Source organism: Apium graveolens, chromosome 2, assembly GCF_009905375.1.
Source record: "Apium graveolens cultivar Ventura chromosome 2, ASM990537v1, whole genome shotgun sequence".
NCBI classification, from domain to species: domain Eukaryota; kingdom Viridiplantae; phylum Streptophyta; class Magnoliopsida; order Apiales; family Apiaceae; genus Apium; species Apium graveolens.
Window position 1 is genome coordinate 244,113,438 of NC_133648.1, and position 10,559 is coordinate 244,123,996.

At 38.9% G+C, this 10,559-nt stretch overlaps 1 protein-coding gene across 1 annotated transcript; it reads right to left on the bottom strand.

Annotated features, from left to right (window-relative positions):
* Nucleotides 1-892: 892 nt before the first annotated feature.
* On the bottom strand, nt 893-1,435 carry LOC141698655 (uncharacterized). Its single transcript, XM_074503431.1, has one exon. The coding sequence runs from the start codon at nt 1,433-1,435 to the stop codon at nt 893-895; it is 543 nt and encodes a 180-aa protein (XP_074359532.1).
* Nucleotides 1,436-10,559: the final 9,124 nt, after the last annotated feature.

The window sequence follows — 10,559 nt, forward strand, 5'->3', positions numbered from 1 at the left end:
CCACATATTGATTCTTGATACGAGATTGCTTAACATACCAACCCTTATATCTTGTGTAACAGAAGACCAATTCTTGTAACACTTGAACCCTTGGGTCTTCTGCTTTCTGATTCTTTCCTTGATTGAAACCCAACCTTTATAATTTCCTTGTTATTTCATGGAATTACAGATCATCCTATGCTTCAAGATAAATGTTGTTTATGATTCAACTATTGATTTATATTTCTTATCATATTGTGATTCCGGAATTGGATTGTTTTTAAATATGGACCAGATTCGTGGTCGGACCAGATTCGTGGTTATAATAGGCCAATGTGTGCATTGGATCCAGTATATAGAGCAAATCTGGGAGCCTTGATCGGGGTTAGTGCCTGACTGATCAGCAACCTAACCTTGGTTTTTAAAATAAAAGTGAATATCCAATTCTAATCATTGCTTATCAGAAAAAATTGATTCCTTATATCATCTCAATTGATCATTGTTAATCTCAGTGATTGTCATTGTAACTTGCTGAGCTAGTTAGCTCACTCTTGCAAATCTGTTTATATTATTTTCCATTGAAAAAGGAAACTGATGGTAGCGAGGATCCCCAGATAAGTGTGCGAGATAGGTATCCAGGTTGAGATGGAATAAGCTAGCAGATGATGTGTGGCTTAGTTTGTGTTGATAGTTTGTAATAAAGTTTACTTCCGTTGTAAGATAAATAAACTAGGATTTGGAATATTTGTGATATAAATAAGGTAATGGTTTGTGGGCATACTTTAAACTGCTTTGAGCCGTGGAAAATGGTAAGTAGGGTCATTCCTATTTATTATTATATTCAAAAACAGGTTTAAATATGGTGTGTGTGTGTGTGTGTGTTTGTTGTGGTCCCCAAACTTCTAACCTGGGTTTAGAGGGCGTTACATTCATGCTTCTTCAAACACCTTTGAAGTAGCCCTGTAAGAGATTTCTTTAACAATTCATCATCTATGACCGTGAATCTCAACCTTTTAATTTTAAGGACCCTTGCTTCATTTTTGTTGTCCGGTTTGGCACCAAACTGCAAATAGTTTTTGTATACTCGAATCCTGTCATCTACATATTTCTCAATGTCATTGCCATGCTGATCAAGGAACAAAACTTCTTCATCGTGAGCCAACCTCTCCATAGAAGGCTTCATGATGTGAATAGTTGGGATGTTATTTAAGTCAAGACCTTTAGAGACTGCTCCTAAACCGGCCAACGCATCAGCTTGTGCATTATTTTCTCTTGGAATTTGATGTATGTTAAAAGTGTCAAAGTACCTTGTTAATCTCTTGGCGATGTCCAAATACGTGACCATCTTGGGATCTTTAGCTTCGTACGAGCCATTAACATGATTCATGATTAGCAAAGAGTCACACTTTACGTTGATGTTTTTGATTTTCATATCCTTGGCAGTTACAAGCCCCATAATCAGTGCTTCATACTCAGCTTCATTGTTAATGGCCTTGAAGCTACAACATATTGAATGGGCTATTATATCCTCCTATGGCGATTTAAGTACAAACCCCAGCCCCGTTCCGTTAACATTCGAAGCCCCGTTTGTATACAATGTCCAAAGCATAGTATCTACGCTTGAAACAATTTATTGAAACTCCACTTCTGCTCTAATCATTTGGCTTGGATTGAAATCATCCATAAAATAAGCCAGAGTTTGTGACTTTATAGCTGTTCTGGAATCATACTCTATGTCATAGGTACTCAGACGTATGGCCCATTTGGCCATTCGTCCCGTCAAGTCTGGTTTGCTTAGAACATTTCTCAAAGGAAAGTTTGTCATGATATGTATCTTGTGTGACTCAAAATAATGTCGTAGTTTAATCGACGTTACAGGCTTGACTACCATGTCGTCTATATTGACTTTCATGGTCTTGCCTATTAGATCCTTAAACATTCTGTTAATGAGCCTTTGGAATGTCGATCCTGCATTATGTAATCCGAAAGGCATAGCCAAGTAACATTATATCCCCCTTTCCATAATGAATTCCGTCTTCTCACAATCTGAAGGCTCCATCTGAATCTGGTTAAAACCACTTTAGGCGTCCAAAAATGTAAGTAGTTTGTGTCCGGCTGTCGAGTCCACCATGGTGTCAATATGAGGCAAAGGGTAAGGATATTTTGGGCAAGCTTTGTTTAGATCCGTGTAGTCGACACAGACTCTCCATTTCCCGTTCTTCTTCTGGACTATGACAACATTCTCCGGCCACTCTAGATAATCCACTTCTTTAATCATTCCATCCTTAATGAGTCGCTCAACTTCATTATTGATGATTTTATTTCTTTCTGTTGCAAATTTTCTCCTCTTTTGCTGAACAGGTGTGTAGTTAGGGTCGGCATTCAACTTGTGCATAGTCACGTTAGGATCTATTCCTGTTATGTCACCATGCTCCCATCCGAATGCATCCAATCTCATAGTTAAAAAATTCACCAGATTTGCTTCGATTGTTGGCGACATGTCCTCTCCTATTAACACCTTCTTATCCCCTGTCTTCAGGTGAACTTCAGCTAGCTTTTCTGGTCTTGTCACAGGAGCCACGAGCACTTCATTTCCATGATGTTGTAAATTTGGTTTTAGACAAGTCTTATAGCATTTTTGGGTTGTATCTTGATCTCCCCGTATTTCTTGTGACCCCCATGGCGTCGGTAATTTAAGGACTTGCTGGTATGTTGACGGCACAACTTTAAATTATTGATCCACAGTCTACCCATAATTATGTTTTATGTACAATCAACATCTATTATGCAAAATTTCTCCAATAGGTTAACAACTTGTGCATAAGTAGGTAGTATAATATCTCCCATCATACGTTTGGTTTCCCCACTGAACCCCACTAATGTTGTAGATTTCTTGATCATGTCGCTTTCTGCCAGTCCCATCTATTTCAGTGTGTTTAACATCATGATATTAGCTTCACTCCCATTGTCGACCAATATCCTTTTGATTAGACAATTTCCAATGGGGAGTGAGATGACAAGACCATACTGTTGTGGTTCACGGACACTCCTCTTGTCTGACTTATCGAACATCAGTGCTGGTAATCTGATATTGTTATTCTCCACTTGATTTACTCAAACGTCAGTTTCTCTTGCCACTCGTTTAGCTTGTGAGTATGTAGAACCACACACTTCAGATCCACCTGCAATGAAGTTGATTATCTTGTGATGTGGTGGTGGTGGAGGCCTAACTTGTGTCATGTCTTCTCTGTTGGGCGATTTGTTCCTCCTTACGTGGGCCGCTTTCTTGGATGTCATGAATTCAGTCAGATACCCTTTTTTGACTAGGAACTGCAACTCCTTTCGTAGAGCTACATAATCATGAGCTTTATGCCCATAGTCACCATGGTAATTGCACCATAATTTTGAATCTAGATTCGCCTTTGGTTTATTACTCTTTGTTGGCCATTTTACTACATCCCCTAACTTCGTGAATTCTTTGATCATAGATGACGGTATGATCGAGAAACCATAACTGTCGTATGTTGGTGGTAGATTAGGATCTTTCCTCCAATCTAAGTATTCCTCATTTTTCCATTACTAGCGCTCACGTGTTGTGTGGACATATGCCTCATCTCGAGATGGTCTTGTATAGGGATTATACTCCCTAGATATTGGAGTCGTTATCTTCCTTGAAGGTCTGTAATACTTCTCATCGTCCTCCCTCCTGTCTTCCTCCAATCGAACTTGTGCCATAGCTTTGGCTTGTACGTCATCCATTGTTTTGCATGGATATTTCATCAATTCTTCGTATAGAGGGGATTCTCTTTCAAGTCCCCTCCTGAAGGCTTCAATTGCCATTGGTACATCACAATTCGTGATAGTTATTTTTTCATTATTGAACCTCGTCAAGTAGTCACGCAATGGCTCTCTATGACGTTGAATCACCTTGTATAAATCGCTCGTAGTCTTTTCAAACATCCTGTTACTAGCAAATTGCATGTTAAATGCATCCTCCAAGTTTGCGAATGTCTTGATGCTTCTATGTGGTAAGTTCATGAACCACTGCAGGGCTGGTCCTGATAATATCGATCCAAAACCTTTGCATATACAAGCTTCTTTTAGATCATGAGTAATAGGTACTGTGAATATTCGTTGTTTGTATTGAGCAATATGCTCTAATGGATCGCTAGTTCCATCGTATGGCCTCATTTGTGGCACTGTGAAGCGCTTCGGAATTACCACCAATGCAATGTTGTCATGGAAAGGTGAATCAGCGTAGCTTGTGGGAGTCACCTTTTCCAATGGTTTTGGAACCCCATGAATTCTTTCTATCAAATCCCTCACTTCTTGTAGTTCCCTTTTGAATTCTTCCTTGACTGAGCTTCATGATTTCATGATCTTGTGACATAATCTCCTTTTGTGTGAGTTTTCTCCTCTATCCTCATGACCATCATAACGTTGTTCCTCACGTTGCCTTTCTGCATCATCATCATTGTCTGGTATGTCTTCGATGTCTTCTATTTTAACAAAGTTGTCGACACCTCTCACTGGCTCTTCTTGTTACTCCCAATCTTCCGCATCGTCCATGTCCAAATGCCTGATCACACTTGGAATTGTTTTCTTTGTAACCGTCTTTGTTTTGGATTTAGCTGTGGTCAATTGTTTCTTCAATATCTCATTTTTTGAGCGTATTTTGTCCATTTCTTCTTGTAGTTTTTTCATTGCCACTGCCATCTTTTTTTTACCCTCAGCTTCCTCTCCTTGATCTGTAACCCGACCTTCCAAGTTGTCTCCTGTCATCGTAACGATCCAATCTAATCTTTAGCAAGTTTTCCACAGATGACGCCAATTGTTTCTACCGGAACTTATTGGTTAAATGCTAAGATTATTGGATTACGTAAAGTAAATGTAAAAAAAGCGAAAAAATAAAGAACACAAAGAATTGGTGACGCGAAAAACCCGAGAACGGGAAAAAACCACGGGTGGGCCTGGATACCCAACCTAATATGAAGTTCACTAGTATTTGTGAGATGATTACAACAATCTAAGAATGATCAAATACACGTTTTGACAGCATCATTCTAACTCAACTTCTTCTTCTAATTGTGATGATATTTAGGAGTGTATATGTGTTTGATTCGAGTGTGAATGTTGTGCTTGAGCTCTCTCTGGTCCCTCTCTTCTGCATACTTCAATGCATATATATTCTCCCCCTCCTCGTTGCTCTTCTTTCCCCAATTCAAACCGGGGCCTTATCCCCCATTTTTTCTCTAACTTCCCACTCTTTTCTCTTGACTCAAGACGTGGTTAAATTAATCCTTGCTTAGCTCAACTATCTTCCTTAATATTTGCTGTAGTGTTGGACTTTATCTTCCTATTTTCTTACTTCAATACATCCTCATCTGTCGCCGCCTATGATGTTCACGTTGCTTCTCGTCAGTCGCATACGCATTGTTTGACGTTAGTCGCCTGCGCATTACTTCTCATTAGTCACCTAGTTTTATCATGTCTAAAAGTTCTTGACACAATAATACACACTCCTTAATATCATCACAATTAGAAGAAGAAGTTGAGTTATAACGATGTTGTCAAAACTTGTATTTGATCATTCTTAGATTGTTGTAATCTTCTCACAAATACTAGTGAACTTCATATTAGGCTGGGTATCCAATCCCACCCGCGGTTTTTTCCCGTTCTCGGGTTTTCCACGTCACCAATTCTTTGTGTTCTTTATTTTTTCGCTTTCTTTATATTTACTTTACGTAATCCAATAATCTTAGCATTTAACCAAAAAATTTCGGTAGAAACAATTGGCGCCGTCTGTGGAACACTTGCTAAAAATTAGATTGGATCGTTACTACAACGACTCGTGTATTTTTATTTATTTATTTATTTATTTTATTTTATTTTATTTCTAATATTTGGAAGTGTAATAAAGGTTTAGGTAAATAAATAAAATGTGTGTATTGGTTTTGGCAGCAGTTATGGATTGTTATTTAATTATTTATGATTGCTGTTATGTGGGATTGAATTGTGTGATTTACTAATGAGTTATACGATTTTATTTGACTTGTGATAGTGATTTTATGGTAGTTTTAATTCCATAAATATTTGGATTGTTTTTAAAATTGGTTTTCTAATTTTATAATTTCAATAATTATTTTTAGGACTTTATAAAATTGAGAAATCAACATTTTATTAATTATTTATTTTTAAATGATTTTCTGAGTGTGTTTGGTTGTAAAATCCATATTTAATTATGGAAATATTCAAAAATTACGAAACTCATATTTTATGAAGGTTATAATATTCGGAGAATTTTCAAATTATTTTAGAAATTTTCGGGAATCGTTTCACGTGCACGTCGTTTCGTTATATATTAAAAAGCGAGTACAAAGAGCACCCTAAAAAGTGTTTTAAAATTTTTAGAAATTACGTCTTTATAAACTTCGGGTTATTTATGACCTTTTGATATTATTTTCATAATTTTCGGGTATTAAATTTCGTGCACCTCAGTCCGTTAATTTTAAGTTTCGGAACAAATTCAGCTTTTAAATTTTCGTATCTATCCTAAAATTGCAGCATGGCAGTTTCTTATTAATCAGGGACGCGTGTCCCTTCCCTTGTGCAACACCTGTTGGCAGTTAATAATAATAATAATAATAAAAATATAACCCAAATTCCCCCCACCCCCCTTCTCTCTCGGTCTACTCCTCTGTTCTCTCTCGTTTATTCAGTTCTCTCTGTTCCTTCTTCCTTTCGTTTCTCTCGAGCCGTGTTGCTTCCTGGTTCCTGGTAATTATTTGCCACCTGCTTCTTCTGTTTTAGTTGTTGTTCCTTCTTTGGTGCCGCCGTCGCCGCCGGTTTCGGGCATGGTGGCGGTGGTGCAAGTTATGTTGATTATACCTGTACATATATATATATATATATATAAGTGTGTGTATAATCTCTCTGTGTGTGTGTGCGATGTGTGTGCAAGTGTGTGTGTGTGCGTGTCTGCGCGGTGGCGCGTGTGTGCTGGTGCGGCTTTGCACAGTGTTGTGCGGCTGTGTTCTTGTTGTTGGGTTGGTTCTGTTGGGCCATGCAATTGGGCTCGGTTGTTTGGGCCTCTTCCTGTTGGGCCGAGATTATGCAGTTGGTTGAATATTATAAATTTAATTATTATTTCTTTTTCTGCAGGAAACAAATTTGATTATTATTTGTGAAATAAAATGTTTGTTGCGGGAAAACAATAATATTAATCGGTATAATTTATTTGGGAGCCCGTAGTATCTCGGGCGCCAATAAATTGTGCCGCCGTTGACGATGACCTTCGGTGAGTCAACGGTGGACGGTGATGACGATGTTCTGAGTCCTAAATTTTATAAATAAATAAAATGATTATGTAAAATATTTTCGGACCTAAACGATTAATTTCAATTGCTGTTGATGAAAGTTGTATAAAATGATGAAGTAATATTGTGGATTTTTGTGATTGATGACGTCGATTATAATCGACGGGTAGTCTTATAAATAAATAAGATGCTGCCAAAAATTTCCTAAAAATATATTCGTAAATGTACGTATTTATATTATACGTGTTACCCTAACAATATTCTGGCTACGTGACTATGTGACTATGTGTATAATAATACGAGTCGGGTTATCGGATTGAGTTGTTAGAATTTGAGGATATCAAGCATGTCGGTATACTAAGTAGGGTATTCTGTATTTGTAGATCCCAGTCGAGTTTTCCCAGGATCGAAGTCAGCGTGAAAGTTACTTAGGGTTTTGTAAAGCATTGCAAGGCAAGTACCCCTGACCATTCTTTTATGGTTCAGTGCATATGAATAGCTAAATGTTTTATTCTCGTAATGGAACAGAAACGTTTTAAGTTACGCATCGCCTGTAGTTATAAAGTACTGTTTTCAAATTGTTTTGGGGAAAAGTAACTTCGAAAGGTACCTATCTCGAATGAAATGATTTGCGAAAGGGATTTTATATGTGTGCTGGTTAAATAATTGATTTTGAAAATGAGATAGGTACAAGTGTTTTAAAAACAGGATAAAACGGTCAGATATGGGATACATTGGGGCCAGAGTAGGCCTATTGAGGTGGCGTAAGAGGCTAATTCGGTTGCGCGCACTATAAAACCGATTAGTCCAGCAGGTCAGAGACCTAGCTAGTCTCTGAGTTCCGGAACAGGTAAATGGGATGGCAGTTAGAGCCGTTTGTTGTTGATAGCCTGATCAGTTGTCTTCACATATCCGCTACGTATCTGATTGGGATTTATAATTTATGTAAGAGCATAAGTAGTTGATACAACGGTTTTACAAAAGTGATTAGCATGCTAAAATTGGACTCTGGTATTTACACAGCACACTACTATGTTGTTTTAACAAAGCATGCTAGTTAGTGATATCCAGTTATCTCTGATTTTCATTATGAAATGTTGATACCATGATTACAGCTCTGTTCCCATTATTGTTACATTACTGTTTTACTATGTTATTCATATCTTGGTACTGCTGAGCGATTATGCTCACCCTTGCAAACTATTATGTATATCTCGCAGATGCCTAGAAGACCAGTCAGACCGACCCATGTTCCCGCCCCTATTGGACCCGGCTCCTCTGAGGTAGTTTGTATCAGGCCATGAGGTCTGAGGAGTTGCTGAATAAAGTTAGTGTGTGTTAGATGTTGAATAAAGAGTTTGTAATAGTGAGAACTTGAATTATACTTGAACCTGGATCGGATCTTGGTTTGGGGTCAAGTTAGTATATTTTAATAATAATTCCTTTGTTTATATTTTTGGTAATTGTGTTTAGTGACGTTAACTCCTGACCCCGGGGTTGAGGCCGTCCCAGTTGGTATCAGAGCTACATGTTCAACTCCCTGATTCAGGTTAGGGATTGTGTCGAGTAGGTGATAATATGAGTCTTTAGGTGTGAGTCAGCAACTCATATAGAGGAGCAAACCTTTAGAGTCAGTCGAGGGTTCCGACGGCGTTACCCTGGCATCTATTAAATGTTTGATAGAATTACCTTGACCTGGTTGTGTCTTGCCTGTATATTTATTATGTTGACAGTGGCCTATTGCGATTTCGAGTTCTCCATCTCGGGAGAATCCCTCTGATTTGGATAGCTCAGATTCCGAGAGACCCCCTGATGCTGTTACCGAGGAGACCCCTATGCCTCCTCCATCAGTCCCTTCCTTTGTGCCTCGAGACATCCCTGGATCTGGTCCTCGTCCCCGTTAGGTACGTAGGTCTGTATCTACTGTCAGGGATTTCCCTCCCGGCTGCGGTCCCAGTTCTTCCACGATGAGACCTCCAGTACCTCCTGTGGCCCCTAGTGGTACTTCTTCACCGATCATTTACCATGTGCATAGGGCGGTGAATACTTCTTTTATCAGAGATCAGAGTCCGGAGTTTGCTGCTCAGTTTGATCAGGTACCTGTTGCACCTTTCCAGGGCATTCCTGCCCCTTCCCCTGAGGTGCGAGCCCGTGTGAGAGCATTGACCCAGATGGCTGTAAAGAGGGCTAGATCTGTTGAACGTTTCATTAGTTCAGAGTTCAGAGCTGTGCAGTATCAGGACCTAGTGAACTGGCTAGTGTTTGAGCTAGGTTCCATTGGTGGCAGTGGTAGTGGCTAGACAGAGTTGCAGCAGAGGGATGCAGAGCTCAGGGTTGAGCTCTAGGAGTTTTGTAGTTGTCTATCTTGTATATGTACATTAAGTTGTGATAGTTGGTAGTAGGCGAGGCTGCTATGACAGCCAATTTTGGTGTGTATTCGGATGGTTCTTTTCAGTTGGATTTTCAGTTGTACTAGTTGGAGTCTGTTGGTTACTGTATTTCAGCTGCTTTATCTTATTGTTCAGTTTTTACATATTGTGCGTTGCTATTATTGTTGTTATTATTATTTTTGTTTCTGTTGCTGGCATTTTTAGATTATAATCATTCACTCAGGACGGATCCAATAAACTGGGGATGATAATATTGTCTTTGTGGCAACGCTCTCCTGATGCATAAATATAAACTGCTGGAGCAATCTATTTTCTTATATATGACTGTTATGTTTCAGGAGATGCCACCAAAGAGAAATTCTCAGCCCAATAACGGATCTGCTGGGGATCCTTCCATGAGTGACTTGATGAACTTGTTGCGTCAGCAGACTGTATAGCTGGCCCAACATCAACAACAATTCCAGCAGCAGCAGCAACAATTGCAACAACAACAACAGCAACAACAGCTCATACAACAACAACAACAAATCCAACAACAGAAACTACAAATCCAACAGCAGTATGGGATGAGAGGGGCAAATCAAGGTGTTAGTTTTAAGTCTTTTCAAGCAGTGAAGCCCCCAGAGTTTAAAGGAAAAGTAGATCATGTTGCTGCCAGGATATGGTTAAAGGAAATGGAAAAGGCATTTGCGCTCACCAAGGTGAGTGAGGATTTAAAGACTGATTATGCTAGTTATTTTCTGAGGAATGATTCGAATTATTGGTGGGAATCTACGCGATCCCTAAAAGGAGAAGGTTCAATTCCCTGGGCCAGATTTATAGAATTGTTTTTGGAAAAATACTTTCCGGACTGTCTCCAGAATCAAATGGAGAT

Excerpts from the sequence above, each read along its gene's own strand:
- LOC141698655 (XM_074503431.1), bottom strand. The coding sequence starts at position 1,435 with ATGGGGCTTGTAACTGCCAAGGATATGAAAATCAAAAACATCAACGTA.